This window comes from Mesoplodon bidens, assembly GCF_964165515.1.
Source record: "Mesoplodon bidens genome assembly, chromosome: 2".
Taxonomy (NCBI): domain Eukaryota; kingdom Metazoa; phylum Chordata; class Mammalia; order Artiodactyla; family Ziphiidae; genus Mesoplodon; species Mesoplodon bidens.
Genome location: NC_138177.1, coordinates 145,249,853 through 145,271,144, shown reverse-complemented (window position 1 = coordinate 145,271,144; position 21,292 = coordinate 145,249,853). Strand labels below are relative to the sequence as shown.

Here is a 21,292-nt window from a genome sequence, read left to right as displayed (position 1 = left end):
GTGAAGCCGGGAGATTTAGTACACCATTTAATCCAGACTATTATATGACTGCAATATTCACATATAATAACCTTTCATTTAGAAGACAGAATATTATGTGGTATATTAAAATCATCAATTATTAATATTCTGAGTCCAAAGATCCCCATGTAAAGTTATTAGAGCCAATATAATGTAAATTCCCCTTGCAGGAATTAGTTTTAGTATATATTTAAAAATACATACATGTATAATTTTATATATTTATATATATTATTATTTTCAATAGAGCTATATAAATAATTTTCCATAAATCTGCATACATGAAATAAAATATATTTTAAAATGAATATATTGAAAGCTTTATAAAACTCAGAAATTTTACATACTGTAATCTTTAAAAATCTTTAAATAAATGATTCATTTTTAAATCCAACTCACTCTTTATATAATACATATCTATACTTATATACTCAACTACGCACACTTTTACTGATTTTATCTCCTCTCCTGGTTCTCTCAGAATCAAGTCTCAAATTTCTAACTGCATCTTCATCATGTCCACACCAATATCCCATTATTACCTCAAATTCAACATGCCTAAAATAAACCTATCCTTTCCACAACAAAATCATTTCTTCCTTTGATTCTTCCATTTCTGTCAATGAATCCCCAATCTTTTTTTATTCCTTTCTCTCTCCTCTCTGAAAGATATCATATAGAAGGAAGAGCAAAGGACCTTGAAATCAACTGGATCTGTTTCTACTTCTGTTTCTACTTCTTACTACTTGTGTGAGCTTAGGCAAGTTTATTATACCCCTTCTGAACTTAAGTTCCATGTCTATAAAAATAGAAATTCATTTCACTTACCTTGCAGGACTTTGTAAGGCTTAAATATAATGTATATAAGGTGCCTAATAAATAGTGAGCATTCATAAATATAGACAAAGCAACTTCTCTTCATCACATCTAGTCATCAAGCACCATATAGATCCTTACTTTGAAATGTCCCCATTGTTGCAACCTGTTCTGGGCCCTTCTCATTTAAATCCTTAAGTTTGGGGTGTCATCTACTTCCTTATCCATCTGGGGAAACGGCCACGCACACACACACAAAAAACCCAGCCTGTCTAAAGGCCTCTTCATACCTGGGAGTTTAAGCTCCCAAAGGCACTTATACTACTTTCCATCAATTTGGAATCCTGGAACAGTTCATTCCATCCAAGTTCCTTCTGCTCACTTTTCAACAATCTCCTTCATCCCTATGATCCTTTGATTCCCTTAGAATTTTCTGAGATTAACTTTGCTACAAATTCTCTGCTACCTCTTCATTATTTCCTCTTCTTAAGGCTGTCTAATCACTGCATCCAGTCTAGCTCCCCATGTCACCTACCTCCTAGCACCAATGTGATTTGCACCTCTTATACACTCTCCCCAATGCTCCTCTACTCTTCATTAAATGTTCCCACTACCTCCTTACTCTAAAACCTGGCTCTGCCCAGATGGTACAATTTCTCTTGCAAAAGAAAAAAAAGAGGCTCTTCCTTTTTCCTTGCCCTAGGATCTCTAAGAAGAGCAGAGGGACAGTATTCTCAGAATACCCAGAATACCCTTTCCTTTCTCACCCAGAAATCTTTCCTTCACAGAGTATAGTATTCTTTCAAATACTTGCTGCCCTGTCCTATGGCAGGATTATACAACCAATCCTGTTAGTAGCAGGCTTGCTATAAGTCTTGAACAGAAATGTGAGCAGAAGTGACATGTGCCATTTCCAAGCAAAAGCTTTACAAAGAACCATTGCATGGTTCCAATATGGTCTCTTTTCCTCTTTCATGAGACCAGAAATGTCCCAAACAGAAGCTACTCCATCAGTCTGGTCGTTACATGAAGATGTGGAGCAAAGCAATAACTGACCCACAGTGGACATACACTGGAAGCAAGAAATAAACCTTTCTTGCTGTTACTATAACAATAAACCTTTCTTGTTGTTACAAACCCCTGGGATTTTTGAGTCATTTATCACTGTATAACTTAGCTTAAACTGGCTAATATGTTGTATCCTTTTACCATAATCATTCCCATTCTTCAAGATGTATCTTAAGCACCAGTTTCCATAAAATTTTTCTTGATCACTTTAGTCCTAAGTTATTTTTTTCCTCCTCTAAATTCATAGAGTTCAGCTGTACTACTTTTATGGCAATTCTAGTCTATTCTTGTTTTGAATTATTATTGTTTAAATCTGAATCATGTATAATTGGTTAATGGCTGCTAGCATCACAAAAACAGAGAAAATCAGACATTATGTGCCTCTTAATGAAACACATAAAACCACTTTTGAAATAGTCTTGGAAAAAAAAAAGGAGCCCAAATCTAATCAAGCTTCTAGATATACCCAGTCATTTATAGGAAATGTAGAAGACAGAATGATGTGTTGAACTACATCGCGGGAAGGCAATCAGCAGAATCCAGGAAAACAATCTGCTTTCTTCAAACACAAAAATTGTAAGGGAAAAAAAGAGATGGAGGGGAAACCCATTTATGAAATAATCAAATTAAAAACTAACTGGATATTTGATATTAAGGAATTGTTATTTGGTATGATTATATTTTTGGTATGAATATATATATGGAATAATTATATATATATATATATATGTCATGTAGTATACTACATATATATATATACACATGCACACAGAGAAAGAGGGAAAGAGAGAGAAGAGAGAGAGAGAGAAAGAAAGAAAGAGAGAAAAGAGAAAGAGAGAATGTGTCCTTTAGAGGTACATATTGAAATATTTATAGATTAAATTATACATCTTCACTATGCTTCAGTACAGTCCTAGGGGAAGAAGGAGAGTAAGAAAGATAAACATAATTGATAATTGTTGAGGTTAGATGATGGGTATGCAGGAATTCTTATACTATCCTTTCTATTTCTGTATATGTTTGAAAATTTCCATAATATAAAGGTTATTTTAAATGGAGTTATTTTAAACTAGCCACATAATACAACTTACTTATGGTTTATATCCAAAACTATCGGTCTAGGTAGTAGCTTTATAGATATGCTGATCCTATAAGATTATATGACCAAGTAAAACTGATAGCCTAGAAGAGTGCCCCTATGACTACAGAAGGAAGGAAAACATAAACTTACCTCTCTGGGTTTTTTCAACTTAGCCTACCAGAAAGAAAAAATATATCTATGCTTTTTTTTCACAATGATGGCCTAAACCAGGGGTTGCAAATTTTATGAACTATGCAAGTAACACCAAATAAGTAAAGCAAACTGAGAATAAGGAACTAAGGCGAAAATAGTGAGTGGTGGGGACCGTGTCATACCAGAAAGCCTTTGACCCCTTCTAAAGGTGGCACTAGCTGCTCAGCTCCAGCCAATAGTGAACATGCATCAATGTAGGCCCACTTTTGCCAAGTCTCCTGAATTTTTAAGAGAAGCCAGAAATTCACACTTTTATGTGAAATCTCCGTTTTTAAATAATACGCTTCATGAGCCCAACAAAATATATCTGGTATCTTGATCCATCCCGTGTGATACCAGTTTGCAATGACTTGTCTAAGAAAAACTTAATATGGCACAACAGAATGAAGGGAGATGTGTTCCAGATCTTTCCTGATAGCAAGAATTTATTTTGTTGATAGCCATTGAGATGAGAGAAAAAAGACTTTACCTGATTCATTATCACCTTTGATGTTCCTATTGTGTAAATAAATTATTGAAGGTAAGTTCTTTGTGGTCAGTTGTCATTTATTTCTCTCTTTCATCCCAAAATAAGGCTCCAATAAATAAGTTTCTGGTAAATTAATTTGAAAGAACGGTTATAAGATTCAGTTTGCATGGTGAGTCAAATGGACCAAATTGTTTTACCTTCAGCTTATATAGTCAGTCTATGAAAAAACACCATATCCCTAAGTCAGTCCAAGAACCGTACCGTTTTCCTCACATTGATTTGAGCTGCTAAGTCTGTCCTAGTCCTGACACATGGCCATAGTGATTGTCCACAGAGGAATTAACTGTGAGGGACTGGTGGGTAAGGAACAGAAAAGACCACCAGAGGCCCTTTACCTTAATGCTAACACCTTTTGATTAATAGGGTATGCATTGCAGAAAGGGAAGAGCCTCAGCTTTCTTATGCTCCTACGTTCTGTATGGAAGCCAAATTTAAATTTTATGTCTTATTATAATAAAAAGTAATAATAATTAAAGTTACACTTCCAAGACCCAAGGAAGCCAATATGGAGGGGAATAGGAGATTCTGCTCACAAGTCCAGTCAGACGGACTCACCCAATATTGCCTGTGCCTGATACAAATTTGCTTATAACCTTGTAAGGGAAAATGTGCAAAGTTAGGAGATATGTACACAAAATAACTTGAATACAAGTAAGAATGTGATAAATATATTTCATATAAAGCTATGTGTAACTTAAACAATTTGAAATAATTATGTTTCTTTATTTAAATTCCACATAACTATTAACACTTTTACAAAATGACTAATTAAAACTTGCAAGGAAAAGAGAAAGATAGCTTCAGAATTAAGAAATGTGGTGATGCCTTACGTATCCAAGGATTGCTTTACTTTTCATTAGAAGCAGTTTTCTCAGATTCAGAAAACTAGTATGCATAGAAAATGGATTTTAAGCCCTGATTTATCATTTTAAAAAATCTGCAATATTTAAAATTCAAATTTGATTTCTAGGAATTCCATATACATAAGTATTTTTTAAATTACCTAGCCTCTTTCTTCTCTTTGGCACTAAACATTCATGATACTCATGATACAAGGTAGTTGACAATAATAAACAGCACATTCATTTTAGACCTGAAATACCTAAGAACCAGAGAGTGCTATTGGTCTGCCAGACAGATCATACCCAAGTAATAAAAAAAAAAGAGAGAACTGATAAAAAATTGAAGGAAGAGAAAAACCAAAGACCTAGTGTTTATTCAGTATGCCAATCTCTTCTACTTAACTGGAACAAGGCAGGGGTAGGAAAAGCCTGCAGCAGAAAAATCAGGAAAGCTAGAGATGAAAAGTTGACAGATTTTACTAATTTCTAGTTTCTTTAAAAAAGAGAATGGATTGATAGATAAAAAGATTAAGAGCTTGAAAATATAAAATTTTTTAAATCATAAAAAGATAAAAAATATAAATAAAATTTATAAAATCAATATAAAAACATTTAGCTTGCTAGGACAGAAACAAAAGGAATTGATCTATTCTCCTGACAATACCTAACCCTGCTTTTGACAACCATTTGATTGAAACTTGTAAACTTTCAAAGTATGTATTGTTCAGAGCAAATACCTACAGGGTAAGGATGCTTTTGTCACTCTAATAACAAGAAAACTCAATCTCACAGTTTTAAGTAGACAGTGTGTTTTCAAGGGTACTTGGCAACTTTTGATAACTTAAATGAGAAGTAGCATTAAAATTAGAAACATAAAAAAATTGTACTTACTTCATTTCATCAGCAAGACATACACTTCAATGTAAAGTTTGCTGAGAACAACTTTTTGCCACCTTCAAACCACTATGAAGGTAAGGATGTACAAATGATAAAGAAAAATTTCCCCCTCCTTATTCCCCCCAAAAAACAATTTGACCTCTGGGATAATATGGTTCACTAATTAGTTACAACACCTATTGTCTCAGAATGTACCGCTTCAGATTTCAATTAAAATATATACAATACCTCAATTATTTATTGAGTTCCTTAACTGAAGAAACTCAATCAATTAAAAAAACACTGATGTAGTCACAAGACAAAAGTCTCCCAGTAATAGAAAAGATATAATCAATGCAAACCAAGTTAAAATTAGTCTCAACTCTGGTAAATGTTGATGCAAAGGAAAGAAGATTTTTTCCCCCTTGGGACCTTATTAAATCAACTTCTAGGGCTTCCCTGGTGGCGCAGTGGTTGAGAGTCCGCCTGCCGATGCAGGGGACACGGGTTCGTGCCCCTATCCCGGAAGATCCCACATGCCGCGCAGCGGCTGGGCCCGCGAGCCATGGCCGCGGAGCCTGTGTGTCCGGAGCCTGTGCTCCGCAACGGGAGAGGCCACAGCAGTGAGAGGCCCGCGTACAGCAAAAAAAAAAAAAAAAAAAAAAAAGAAATGTGGTGATGCCTTACGTATCCAAGGATTGCTTTACTTTTCATTAGAAGCAGTTTTCTCAGATTCAGAAAACTAGTATGCATAGAAAATGGATTTTAAGCCCTGATTTATCATTTTAAAAAATCTGCAATATTTAAAATTCAAATTTGATTTCTAGGAATTCCATATACATAAGTATTTTTTAAATTACCTAGCCTCTTTCTTCTCTTTGGCACTAAACATTCATGATACTCATGATACAAGGTAGTTGACAATAATAAACAGCACATTCATTTTAGACCTGAAATACCTAAGAACCAGAGAGTGCTATTGGTCTGCCAGACAGATCATACCCAAGTAATAAAAAAAAAAGAGAGAACTGATAAAAAATTGAAGGAAGAGAAAAACCAAAGACCTAGTGTTTATTCAGTATGCCAATCTCTTCTACTTAACTGGAACAAGGCAGGGGTAGGAAAAGCCTGCAGCAGAAAAATCAGGAAAGCTAGAGATGAAAAGTTGACAGATTTTACTAATTTCTAGTTTCTTTAAAAAAGAGAATGGATTGATAGATAAAAAGATTAAGAGCTTGAAAATATAAAATTTTTTAAATCATAAAAAGATAAAAAATATAAATAAAATTTATAAAATCAATATAAAAACATTTAGCTTGCTAGGACAGAAACAAAAGGAATTGATCTATTCTCCTGACAATACCTAACCCTGCTTTTGACAACCATTTGATTGAAACTTGTAAACTTTCAAAGTATGTATTGTTCAGAGCAAATACCTACAGGGTAAGGATGCTTTTGTCACTCTAATAACAAGAAAACTCAATCTCACAGTTTTAAGTAGACAGTGTGTTTTCAAGGGTACTTGGCAACTTTTGATAACTTAAATGAGAAGTAGCATTAAAATTAGAAACATAAAAAAATTGTACTTACTTCATTTCATCAGCAAGACATACACTTCAATGTAAAGTTTGCTGAGAACAACTTTTTGCCACCTTCAAACCACTATGAAGGTAAGGATGTACAAATGATAAAGAAAAATTTCCCCCTCCTTATTCCCCCCAAAAAACAATTTGACCTCTGGGATAATATGGTTCACTAATTAGTTACAACACCTATTGTCTCAGAATGTACCGCTTCAGATTTCAATTAAAATATATACAATACCTCAATTATTTATTGAGTTCCTTAACTGAAGAAACTCAATCAATTAAAAAAACACTGATGTAGTCACAAGACAAAAGTCTCCCAGTAATAGAAAAGATATAATCAATGCAAACCAAGTTAAAATTAGTCTCAACTCTGGTAAATGTTGATGCAAAGGAAAGAAGATTTTTTCCCCCTTGGGACCTTATTAAATCAACTTCTAGAAATTAATAAAAAGATAAACATAAGAATTAAATCATGATTCCCTCCTCAGAATACAGGGAAAGTTGCTTTCATGAAATTGAATCGTAGACTACATATATTTTATATTAAATTGAAATAAAAGATCCAGTCTCTTTGGAGAAAGGAATAAAAATTATCCACTCTGTTGTTATAAAGCAGAAACTAATAAAAAATAAATAAATAAATAAAAATAAAAAAGAGTAGCCCCCACTCGCTGCATAGAGAAAGCCCATGCACAGCAACAAAGACCCAACACAGCCAAAAATAAAAATAAAATAAATAATTTTTTTAAAAAATGAAAGAGGTGGATCTACATGTATTAGAAAGAAGTCCAAGATATGAATTCCAAAATGTTTGGACATTGTTTATGGAAAAAATTGCAATAAAATATTTTTATTATGAAAAATAAAAATTATCCACTCTGTTCATTAAATCATTTGATTCTTCATCCAGTTCTATAATATGAGTGACGCTGAGCTTCAAATCCAAGAACCCAAAATACTGATAAACCTAAACTGAGATAAGGCCTTCCAGTTTTTTCTTTAGAAAGTTCAAAACGTTTATAATAATTTTTTACCAAGCTTCAAAAATGTTACTAGCATTTCTCATAATCATTGCTATTCTTGTGGTGGTACACTGGTAATAACATTAGTAAAAGAGAAGTTAGAACATTACTGCTATGGATGATATTTCCAATTTTAATTAAAATTATTTTAAGTTTTTAATGTATTTATAATACACATCTTTAAAATTGCTCTCTTCCAGTATCTGGGGTAGCAACATGATCAGAGAGCCTCTTTAAATATATATGAAGCTGTATACCTCATGGAATGGAAGGCATCAATTAATCCAATGAGTTGGTTAATAGAATTTCTACTCTATCATATGCATAACATACACCCTCACAACTCTATTGAGTAAAGGATTAGTATCATCATTTTAAAGATGAATAAAACTGAGGCTCATAGAAGCACTATTACACATTTTTATGGCTGAGTCATATTCCATTGTGTGTGTGTGTGTGTGTGTGTATCACTTCTTCTTTATCCATTCATCTGTTGATAGACATACTTAAGTTGCTTCCATATCTTGGCAATTGTAAATAATGCTTCTATGAACACTGGGGTGCATGTACCTTTTCAAATTAGTGTTTTTGTTTCTTTTGGATATATACCCAGGAGAGAAATTGCTGAGTCATATGGTAGTTCTGGTTTTAGTTTTTTTGAGAAACCTCCATACTGTTTTCCACAGTGGCTGCACCAATTTACATTCACACCACCAGTAGACAAGGGTTCCCTTCTCTCTACATCCTTGCCAACATTCGTTATTTGTGTTCTTTTTGATGACAGCCATTCTGACAGGTGTGAGGTGATATCTCATTGTGGCTTTGATTTGCATTGCCCTGATGATGAACAATGTTGAGTATCTTTTCATCTGCCTATTGGCCATTTGCATGTCCTCTTTTAGAAAATGTCTATTCAGTTATTCTGCCCATTTTTTTGTTTATTTTTTGATGTTGAGTTGTATGAGCTGTTTATATATTTTTGGATATTAACCCCTCATTGGTCATATTATTTGCAAATATGTTCTCCCAGTCAGTAGGTTGTCTTTTCTTTTTGTCGATGGTTTCCTCTGTTGTGCAAAAGCTTTTAGTTTAATTAGGTCTCATCTGTTTATTTTTGCTTTTATTTCTTTTGTTTTAGGACACAGAGCCAAAAAAAAAAAAATTGCTACAATTTATGTTAGAGTGCTCTGCCTATGTTTTCCTCTAGGAATTTTATGGTATTCAGTCTTACATTTAGATCTTTAATCCACTTTGAGTTTATTTTTGTATATGGTGATAGAGAATGTTCTAATTTCATTCTTTTACATGTAGCTGTCCAGTTTTCCCAGCACCACTTATTGAAGAGACTGTCTTTTCTCCATTGTATAGTCTTGCCTCCTCTGTCATAGATTAATTGACCATAAGAATATGGGTTTATTTCTGGGCTCTCTATTCTATTCCATTGATCAATATGTCTGTTTTTGTGCCAGTACCATATTGTTTTGATTACTGTAGCTTTGTAGTATAGTCTGAAGTCAGGAAGCGTGATTCTTCCAGCTCTGTTCTTTCTCAAAATTAGTCTTGGAAGTCCTAGCCACAGCAATCAGAGAAGAAAAAATAAATAAAAGGAATCCAAATTGGAAGGGAAGAAGTAAAACTGTCACTATTTGCAGATGACATGATACTATACATAGAAAATCCTAAAGATGCCACCAGAAAACTACTAGAACTCATCAATGAATTCAGTAAAGTTGCATGATGCAAAATTAATATACAGAAATCTACTGCATTTCTATACACTAACAACAAACTATCAGAAAGAGAAATTAAGGAAACAATTCCATTTATCATCACATCAAAAAGAATAAAATAAAGTTTGTTTTATTTTATTCAAAAAGAATAAAATAAATAATAAAAAAATAAAATTAGCTAGGAATAAACCCACCTAAGGAGGTAAAAGTCCTGTACTAGGAAAACTGTAAGACACTGAAGAAAGAAACTGAAGATGACACAAACAGATGGAAAGGTATACCATGTTCTTGGATTGGAAGAACTAATATTGTTAAAATGACCATATTACCCAAGGCAATCTACAGATTCAATGCAATCCCTATCAAAATACCAATGGCATTGTTCACAGAACTAGAACAAATAATTTTAAAATGTGTATGGTAATACAAAAGACTCCTATTAGCCAAAACAAATGAGGTTTTAAATGAGCTTTTCCATCCCCAGTTCACCAACTATGTTTGTGTTATATTCAACTAGTACATTTTGTTTGTAAAATGTCAAAAGTTTCCCCACTTTCCCCCTTCATTTGTGTCAACATGCTCAGCTTCCAATAGCTTAAGTTCAAATATTTAAACATAAAATGTATGGATAAAAAAAGTTTTCATTCATTTCATCCACAAATACTTATTGAATGCCTACTATGTAGCAACCATGTGCTAATTGCTATTTTAGTCCCTACTATCCAGCACTAATTTACTCAGTACATGTGTAGAGATGTCTAAGATAAGAAACTTCATTAACCTCATGATTAGAGTAATTAGAAACAAACACATATTTTTTTGTTTAATACATTTGTCTGAAAACTACGATATGTATATATGTATTACCTCTTCCTCTAGAGAAGAAAATCTGTGTTATTTAAATTCTATTGTATGCCTTCCCCTTCTATCAGTAATGAGACAGTATACCCAGGAAATAAAGCCAAGAGGCAGAGCAGAGAAGTCCTATCAGTATGAACTTAGAGCCAGATAGCCTCAGGTCGTAGTTCCTGTTCTCAAACTGATTGGTTATGTAGTCTTAGCTATACCACTTATTCTTTTTTTTTTCTTAACATCTTTATTGGAGTATAATTGCTTTACAATGGTGTGTTAGTTTCTGCTTTATAACAAAGTGAATCAGTTATACATATACATATATCCCCATATCTCCTCCCTCTTTCATCTCCCTCCCACCTTCCCTATCCCACCCCTCTTGGTGTTCACAAAGCACCAAGCTGATCTCCCTGTGCTATGCAGCTGCTTCCCACTTGCTATCTATTTTACATTTGGTAGCATATATAAGTCCATGTCACTCTCTCACTTCGTCCCAGCTTACCCTTCCCCCTCCCCATGTCCTCAAGTCCATTCTCTACATCTGAGTCTTTATTGCTGTCCTGCCCATAGGTTCTTCAGAACCTTTTTTTTTTGATTCCATATATATGTGTTAGCATATGGTATTTGTTTTTCTCTTTGTGACTTACTTCACTCTGTATGACAGACTCTAGGTCCATCCACCTCACTACAAATAACTCAATTTCATTTCTTTTCATGGCTGAGTAATATTCCATTGTATATATGTGCTACGTCTTCTTTATCCATTCATCTGTCGATAGACACTTAGGTTGCTTCCATGTCCTGGCTATTGTAAATAGAGCTGCAATGAACATTGTGGTACATATATACCACTTATTCTTTCTGAATGCTAATTTTCTCATATGTAAAACTGAGATAATTATACCCCCTTGCAGGAATTTTGTGAGAATTAAACAAGATATATGCAAAGTACCTGAAAGGAAAGAAGTAACACTGTAAATGGCAAAAGACTGTCTTACTGAAATAACTTTGTGTTTAAAGGTCATTACTATAATACCTGGTTATTTATGTCTCTCCATTTTAGGGCAGTCTATTATTATTTACTGAATGGGAATCAGGAAATGTGAGCTACAGTTCTGGCTCCTCTTCTTGCTTCTTACGTGACTCTGGGTAAGTTTCTTGACCTCTTTATATTGCTTGACCTCAGTATAAAGATAAAAATTCACACTTCCCTTACTGTGTCTTATAATATTATGCATGTCTTTTCTACTTACAGGAGAGCAAGAATGGAAAGAATTTGGGCTTTGGAATCAGAAAGACCCGTTTCCAGCCACATAAGCCTGAACTAATCACTTAATCTCTCTTGAACCTAACTATGTAACTGGATTCTTTCTTCAGGTCCGCTGTGAGGCAAAATAAGAGAATGTAAACAAAGTAAACTACAAAGAAGCTAAAAGTGTAAGATAAACTGATGACCAAATAATGTAGGGGCCAGCATTTACTTTGAACCTGCTCTAGCCCAGATATTATTAGATCAACCCTTTCTACCAAAGTATTCCTACTTTGAAGATTTCAGATTCTTAAATGTAACCTCATAACTAACAAATAGAGGATTTCTTAACCTGGGTTTCTGGGGATGGACGTTACCACTTGAAATCATTTTCAAGTTTTTGTGTGTCTACACATAACGTGCATTTCCATGAGAAAGAATTCACTGTTTTTTCATCACATAGGCAAAGGGATATATGACCCCAGAAATGTTTAAGAACCAATCCAGGGTGGGGGTAGGAGGTAGAAAGGAATACAGTCTTCAGTTCTGTTAATAGATGAGCAATACTAGCAATGTTTTGCATAAGCTTTATTCCCTCACCACACAACTTTCTGTGCACGTGTTGCTCTCTCTGCCTTCCAAATCCTACTATACTCTCCTAGTCCCTCTGCCTACCGCCGTCGCTGGACTAACTCCTTTTTACATTCAAAACTGTTATTCATGGGTTCTTCCTCCAAGAAGCTTTACTGAACTATTACTGCCACCACCCCCAGGCTCTCAGGGAACCATTCTCTGGCCTCAGAATTCTGTGGACAACTCTACCATTGCCTGGATGGTAATTTTCTAACTCTATTCCTCCTCCATTAGGATGGGAGCTCCTTGAAGGCAGGGACTTTGTCTAATACATCTCTGAATTTCCAGAGTTTTGCACAATGCCAGGTACATGGTAGGTATTCAATATATATTTTTGAATGAATAATTTTTAAACGAATAACACAGTCCAAAGCATAGTGATTTCTTCCGCAAAGCCTGACATAGAGATTAATATATTAAAATTAATGACTTGTAAGACTCCTGAAAAAAGGCAAGCAAACTATAATTGTTGGCAGATTGTTTTTTCCATTCCTTTACACCAAATCTCAGATTTTTTTTTCCATAACATTGTTTTGGAGTTTTTTGTTTGTTTGTTTGCTTTACTTGGCTGCACCAGGTCTTAATTGCAGCATGTGGCATCTTCAAGGCATCAGGATCTAGTTCCCTGACCAGGGATCGAACCCAGGCCCCCTGCATTGGGAGCGCAGAGTCTTAACCACTGGACCACCAGGGAAGTCCTTCCATAAAATTGTTGAAACTTTTTATTTAGGAATTTCCAAGCCTATATAAAAGTTTTTAATCTTATATAAAATTCTATGCATCTTTGTGTTTGCTTGTTTTGTTTTCCTTCAGTTGACATGCAAGTACATTATTCTGAAAGCCTATTTTGAGAGTCAAATATTCACAATCAATAATTCTGAAAAATATACGACAAATAAAAACTTCTTTTTCTACAGTTTGAAAAAATAAATTTTTTAATGAATCCCATTAAATAAATGGGAAATATAAAAAGTAAAAATTATCATATTCCCATATGGTGAACACCATTAATAAATTATCACAAGCCTTCACACTTGTGATAACCTTTTATAATCAGAAAAATCAAATTCAGCTAAGAATGAAAATTTTTCTTAAATTAATACTAAAATTAACACCTACATTGCTGAAATTTAACAATGAATAAAAATATTCTGAAACTCACAGAAGACTGTGCTGTTCTTAAATGACGAAAAGACAAAGCTGTGACTGTTAAGAATATGTATCAAAATATTGGCATCCTTCTGACCTTAATGCTACAGTTCTCTAGTATCTCTCATTGAAAATTACCCTGAGCCAAGATACTGAAACTGAAGCCAAATGCAACATTCATAGATCTCAGAAATATAGACATTATCAGAGTTCCTTAGAAGAAACAAGCACATAAGCATCATGGAAACAAAAGGTGTTTTCTGTCCCAGTACTTTTGGGATCTTTTCACAAAGCCAACCTCACTGATATTACAAAAGATATAAATGCGACAGAAAATAAGTTGAAGTTTTAAAAATATTTCTAAAAAGGGATAAAGTTATATAAGTCCACATTCCCTTTTCCATAATTCCAAAATCTCTGAATCTCTAAAAACAGTAATGTTTTTCACAACTTTGGTGCCAAAACTAATCTGTAAGTAAAATTTAACCTAAATTGATGTGAAGCTATTTATAACTTTTATTCAATTAGTGTGAATGTGATATTAATGTGTTTGATCATAAGATACTCTCCCATACCCCATTGGGGGTGTTATGTAATAAACAGTACATAATGAAATACTAAGTACATAAAGCAATATATAAGGCTTTATTGCCTTTCAATAATCCAAAAAAAAAAAGAATCTGAATTCTGAAATATATAAGTACATAAAGCAATACATAAGGCTTTATTGCCTTTCCATAATCCAAAAAAAAAAAAAGAATCTGAATTCTGAAATATATTTGCAAGGCTGCTCAATAAGAGATTGTAGACCTGGATTTCTTCTTCTTTTAAAGGTGATTTTACTAGTAAGCCTTTAGGAAAAGGCACACACACACACACACACACGTGCATACACCAATTAAGTTACCATTTCTTTGGGGGGTGTAAAACACTGTGCACTTTCCATACCTTATCTCTAATTGTAACCTGAAAAGTAGGTGTTACTATCCCAAATTTACAAACAAGGAAACTAAAGCCAAAAAAGCTTAACTATTTTGCCCAGTTACTAACAAAAGATAGAAAACATTATTCTCATTTCTAAGGCTTTTTAAAATTTCAAGATTCTGTCTATAGATAATTTCAGATAATGTAAAGTTGCTTTTTTTAAACAACTGATTTCATTCACAGAGAAAGTGATCAAGGTTGAGGCCACTTTAACAGACTGCATCATTCTAAAATTTCTGCTCTACATGGGCCTCCATGGTAATTTGAACAAAAGCTTTTTTTGTGTGACAGTTGGAAAGGCAGGAGAAGAATCTGAGAAACTGAAGTAGGTACAATCTAGCCTGAGACTAATACCTCTACATTTAGTTCACTATAAGTTTCTTTTGTATTGTTATTAATAGTCAAATTGTTGGAGAAGAAGAAAAATTCTAATATTCGTGTTCTCATTTTAAAGTATAATATTTAAAAGAAGAAACTTCCTTTTGCAAATCTGACCATCTTTCAGAGTTACCTGCATGCTTTAAAAAAGTATCCTGGGCTTCCCTGGTGGCGCAGTGGTTGAGAGTCCGCCTGCCGATGCAGGGGACACGGGTTCGTGCCCCAGTCCGGGAAGATCCCACATGCCACGGAGCGGCTGGGCCCGTGAGCCATGGCCGCTGAGCCTGCGCGTCTGGAGCCTGTGCTCCACGACGGGAGAGGCCACAAGAGTGAAAGGCCTACGTACCGCAAAAAAAATTAAAAAGTATCCTAAGTGTCTCTTCACTCCTTCAAGAAATTTCTCAAAATCCACCTCATATAGAGACTTGTCCCATGACACATAGTTCAGCTAACAATTCTATATTCTCCAAAACTTGACGTCTTTCTTCTGACAGCAAATCAATTATGCTAATGAAGAAAAATGAAATGTCTTATGTTAATCACTGTATGTTTAAAGCTTGTTTTTATATGTAAAGTATATATAATACATTTGAATTTTTATATTCAAGCTTCAGGGGAATTAAGGAAACACCATTTATTGGGCTCTTCATATATATATTATCTCTATTAGTCATAACTATCCTGTAAATATCATCCCCATTTTAAGGATGAGGAAACTGAATATCAGAAAATTTGAATCTGAGGTCCACATCAAATAAGTCACAGAAACAGGATTTAAACAAGGATCTGACTCCCAGCTCTTTTCACTTTACCTTGCTAATGTATGCTTAGCTTAGAATATTTCCTGTAGGGAAGAAATTTTCATCATGGTTATTATTTCTTCAGTATGTAGTATGTTGCAATACAAACATTAGGCCAAATAATGAATCTAGATAATGTTAAAATAGCCAAAAAAGTACAATTATTTGCAGATTGAGCAAGTTGTCTAACTCCTCTGTGCCAAAACTTCTTCACATGTTAAATAGAGATAATGCCTTAGAGAGTAATTATGATGCTGAAGTGGATTAAATCATTGAAAGCACTTAGTATAATGTCTGGCAGATAATAAACACTCCATAAATGTTAGCTATTGCTCTTGATATGAGGAATCACCTGACAGACATATTTTGTACCAGGTGTCTCCAGCCAGCAATAGACGTACACCCAATTCAAAGACAGTCAGTCCTACACTGGCTTGTGATCTATGACATGATCTGGTGGGAAAAGATGATGTGTTTCAATCAGATTCTCTTTCTTGGGGATCTGAATTAAGCAACAAATATCGAGGGACTTCCCTGGTGGCACTAGTGGTTAAGAATCCGCCTGCCAGTACAGGGGACACCAGTTCAAGCCCTGGTCTGGGAAGATCCCACATGCCGCAGAGCAACTAAGCCCATGTGCCACAACTACTGAAGCCCGAGCACCTAGAGCCTGTGCTCCACACCAAGAGAAGTCACCACAATGAGAAGCCTGCGCATCGCAATGAAGAGTAGCCCCCACTCACCGCAACTAGAAAAAGCCCGCATGCAGCAACAAAGACCCAACGCAGCCAAAAATAAATAAAATAAATGTATTAAAAAAAAAAAACATGAAACAAAGATCAAGCCAGTTATTAGTGATTCAGAAGTTAAATAGTTTGGCTCCTACCTTCATCAATTTCCTTTTATCAAGGTTACCAATGATGCTAAATATGTTGCTAAATCTAATTTTTCAGTCTTCCTTTTTATATCACTTGGCAGCATTCAAGCTGTTGAATATGCCACTTACCTTGAAACATTCTTTTGCTTGTGCTCTTTACTCTCTGCCTCTTTGGAAGGCACTGAAATGTTGCAGCTACTCAACACTTCATCCCAGGCTACTTCTCCTCACACTCTCCTGCTAGGCAATTTCATCCACACTTATGGCTTCAGTAATTAACTCCATGCTACCTCAGACTTTTCTTATAAATTCAACTTCCTTGCCAATCTCCTTACTTATTTGGGTATCTCAAAGATACATCAGATTCCATATGTCCAAAACCAAACACATGATCTTCCCTCTCAAACCCAGCCAAGATCCCTCACAGGACTCCCTATCTCCATAATGGCACCATCAACTATTCAGCTGCACAAACTAAAACATTAGAAGTACACTTTGATACATCCTTCTCTCGCATTCCCATCTTTCATTAAGTCCTATTGATTTTTCTTAAACATTTTTCAATTCCTTCTCTCCATTTTAGAATTTTTGACCAAAATTCTTATCATAGTCTGTAAGGCCCTGCAAGATCTACTTCAGATTACCTCTTTTCTCCTTTTATTCCCCTACGTGCAGCCACACTTGTCTCCTTTCAGTTCCTTAAATACAATGCATCATGTTTCCTCCTACCTTAAGGTATTTGCACATGGTTTCCCTCTTCCTGGACCACTCTCTGTCCTTCTCTTCATTTATTCAATCTCTATTATATCTCAACTAAAATATCACTTCCTTAGAGAAAGCTCTTTGAACATCTAGACAATATCAGGTCATTCAGTCATTCATTTAACAAATATTTATTAATTAATAACTTAACTCTATACCAGGTATGGTTCTAGACATGTGGAATTAATAAACACAAGAAAGATCCTTGCCTTCACGGAGCCTACATTCTAGAGGAGGAAGACAGGCAATACGCAATAAAAATAATAAGTAGATTAAATAATATGTGTGAAGGCAGTAAGTCTATTGGGGAAAAGAAAAGAAAAAAAGAGTAAGGTAAGAGAATCACAAGCATAGAGTTTTCAGTGCTTAACTTGATGCCTGGCATATAGCTGGCACTCAGACACGTGTTGAGTGAATGTTATGAAAAAAAGAATGTGCGTGTTCAAGTTGAGGGAGCTTAAACTATAAAATGAGTAGAGGAATTACTTGGTGGAAGAATAGAGATGCCATGAAAGAAAGAGAAACCATGCAGGTCTTGAGAGATAATGGTCTCTTGAACCATTCTTGATGGCTTCATACATATTCCAGTTGCAGTCATTGTATGCTCTTCCCATAACCATGACCTCCCTCCTCCACCCCCGAGCTGATCACCCTTGTAACGAAAATACCTAATCAGGACACATATACAAGATCATGTATACCACTCCATCACCCACCACCACACATATCTCCAAAACCACTGCTTTTCTACACACACACACACACACACACACACACACACACACACACACACAGATATCACTTTGATGCTCCAGTTCTTCAGTTCCCAGACCCTTTTAGGGACAAACTCCCTCCCACATACACAGAACTGTAAAAACCCTTGCTCGCTTCTATGACCCTGTAAGACACTTAGGTCACTATCTCTCCAAGCCCAGGCATACTCACAAGGCTGCCCCCTCAGGAACAGGATCCTAGGTCTCCCTGCCTGTTAATCTCCTTGCACTTTAAAGACTACCTTTCACCCACAGATAAGTGAACATGCACCCCTTTCTGATTCTGAATGACCTTCAAGATCACTGATCCCATATATACTCACTGATCCCATATATACCTATATAGCCTCCTTTGGTAGGATTGGGTGTGCCCTCAAGCCTTTTGTACTCTTAAGGACCCATATTAGGATTTGTATACTTTCTCTGTGACCAGCGGTGACCCTCAGGCACTACAATTCTCCAAAGCACAAATACTCGTATATCCCTTTTCCATGCCTGATACTAAAGTAACACTCCCCCTACTTACACCTGCCTCCTCAGAATCGGAGCCCCTCTCCCCTAAACCATGCCCCTTTAGGGAACCCTCCCATATTCCCACATGATTGTGTACAACCCCCCCCCCAATGACGCAGCCTACCCCAGACAATCAGCCCCCATCACAGGTGCCCCTCAGGAGGGGAGTCCGGCGTCTTCCGTGGGGTCCCAGCCCTTTCTCAGCCAATGCTCACTAAAAAGTGTGCACACTCTCATACACCCCAGCGACGCCTGGACTCCAGGGTGCCTGCCCGCCACTCAGAGGGGTACGCTCCTCCCTTGACCCCTGACCCCGAGGTCACAGCCCCACCGCGCAAACACAGAGGTGGCCTCCTCAGGAGTAGCGCCATGCCCAAGTCGGCTGTCCCCTCAGGCCCAGGACAGCCGTGCAGCCTCAGCGCTTCCCCGATCGACCGCCCCCACCGACCTGCCTCAGGCGCCGTCTGGCTCCGCTCCGCCATTTTTTGTTGTCCCTCCGCCTCTGAGCCCACGCGAAAATTAGGGGGCACTGGGGAGTGGGCGACGGGATCCGCGGGCTGACGGGAACTACCTCGGGAAGCCGCGGCGCGACGGTTGTCATGGCAACGGGCGGCCGGCGTGCGGCCGGCCGGCGTGTGGCGGGGGGCAGGCTGGGAGCTAGCGTGCGTCCGAGGCCCCGCCCCTTCGGCGCGAGGCCAACTCCGCGCCAGACCCCGTCCCGGGACAAGCACCTGCGGGGCTGGGACTCCGCTGCGTTTCTACCCTGCAAACTGGCCACCGCGTGCTGGCAACTGAGCATGCTCGGCCGCCTCTGGGGCGCGGGGACCAGGTCCGCTGGGGTCGCGCTCTCCTGCCGCGCACGCGGGTACTCGAGCTGACCGAAGAGCTGGTTGGGCTAGCTTTACTGTGGTTGGTACTCAACTTCGGGAGCTTGGGACAGGCTTCTTGATTTCCCAGCGCTTCTCCCCACCGCGTGCCTGTCCCTGATCGAGGTGCTGAGTAACTTATATCTTCAACTGAAAAGCCCTGAGAATCAATAATGATGTGCCCACCCCACCCCAAACACGCGGGGCGCTAACGGGGTCGGCCTTCTCGCCCCTCTACAACCGCACCAGCCCCCAACTCTAAAAAAGGCTTCCCTTTCGCTAGTCTATTTCTCAGTATACTAGGATGCTCTTTCCCATCTCTGGTGAATTGCCACTACCTTCTAAGACCAAACTGGAACATTATTCTTTACAGAACTGCTCTGTCTTCCCACAGTCCCCTGTGCATTCCTGTCCTAACACTTACAATGCTTTATGCGTTATTTACTTCTCTTTTCCTCACTTGACAGTGGAGCTCCCTTATACCTAGGGTCAGTGTCTTTATCTTTGTATACTCCATAATACAGCATTGTGCTTGACACAAAGGAGGTGCCAAGTAAATGTTTACATAATGAAAAAATGTTCCTAGGTTCACACCTGCACATTCTTACCTGTTTTATTGAGCACTTAATTTTTTTACCAAATACCTTGATAGGTAGGCCCCTACTCCTCCAGGGGCTCACAGGGAAAGGAAAAGAGATAATGACTTTGATAGAGGTTAACTAGTCTTTGAAGTGCTACAGGATCAGAGCGATGGAACTGTAAATTGGGGGGAGGGGGGCGGGGGGGATGGCTAATCAGAGAAGTCTTCAGAGAGGAGTGGATACCCTAGCTGAGTCTTGAAGAATGTGTCTACTTAAAAAAATGGGAGTTGCGAGTTAAGTTTTATTTGGGGCAAAATGAGAACTATAGCCCAGGAGACAGCACCTCAGATAGCTCTGAGAAACTGCTCCAAAGAAGCAGGGGGAAGGTCAGTATATATGTGATTTTGGTGAAGGGGGAGTACATGCAATCAAGCACATATTTATGCAGGTTTCTGCTAGTCTCATGAAGGTTACTGCTAGTCATGAGGAGCAGACGTCACCATGAAGGATTTTAGTGCTTTTCTAGATATGAGATATAAGAATTGGGCTTATAAAATCGGCTCCTGAAAATATCTAACTATCTGAAGACCTGTTCTGCCAGTTTTTCCCAGAGCACAGAGGGCTTCATTTCTGCTCTCCACCCTGAACTCCTTTCAGGGGGTGTTGAAAGTCAGCAGTTGCAGCAGCACATGATTTAATCCTTGTAGAGGTAGATGGCAAGTGCCAATGGCAAGTGCCAATTTGTAGCTGACATACTCATTGAGCCTCAGTTTCCTTTTCCAACAAACTGAGACAAAGGTCCTGCCTGCCACAAAGAATTCTCTAAGTCACAAATGGTGTGATAGATTTAAATGCATTTGACAAGTCTAAATTTAGTAAATAAAGAACCTAGGATGTTTTAGAATAATTCACTTAAACATCCCTTGATTTCTCTGCTGAGGCAGACTCTGTGTAACTGCTGGAGATGAAGAGGTGAATATAACACTGTCCATGTTTTCTAGGCGCTCACAGTCCAGAAGGGAAAAGAGATTTAATTGGTAATTACAACCCAGCATGATCAGTGTCCTGATAGAAGAAAGCATGGGAGA

The 21,292-nt window shown here is 37.1% G+C and overlaps 1 protein-coding gene across 1 annotated transcript in view; it reads right to left on the bottom strand.

Moving 5' to 3' along the window:
• AGBL4 (AGBL carboxypeptidase 4) overlaps positions 1–19,239 on the bottom strand; it is a gene marked incomplete at both ends in the record, with an annotated part of 1,399,565 nt that extends 1,380,326 nt beyond the window's left edge. The window contains one exon of the mRNA XM_081220343.1: positions 19,206–19,239. Coding sequence (XP_081076469.1) covers positions 19,206–19,239 — 34 coding nt within the window. The remainder of the gene's footprint in view (positions 1–19,205) is intronic.
• Between the last annotated feature and the right edge of the window lie 2,053 nt (positions 19,240–21,292).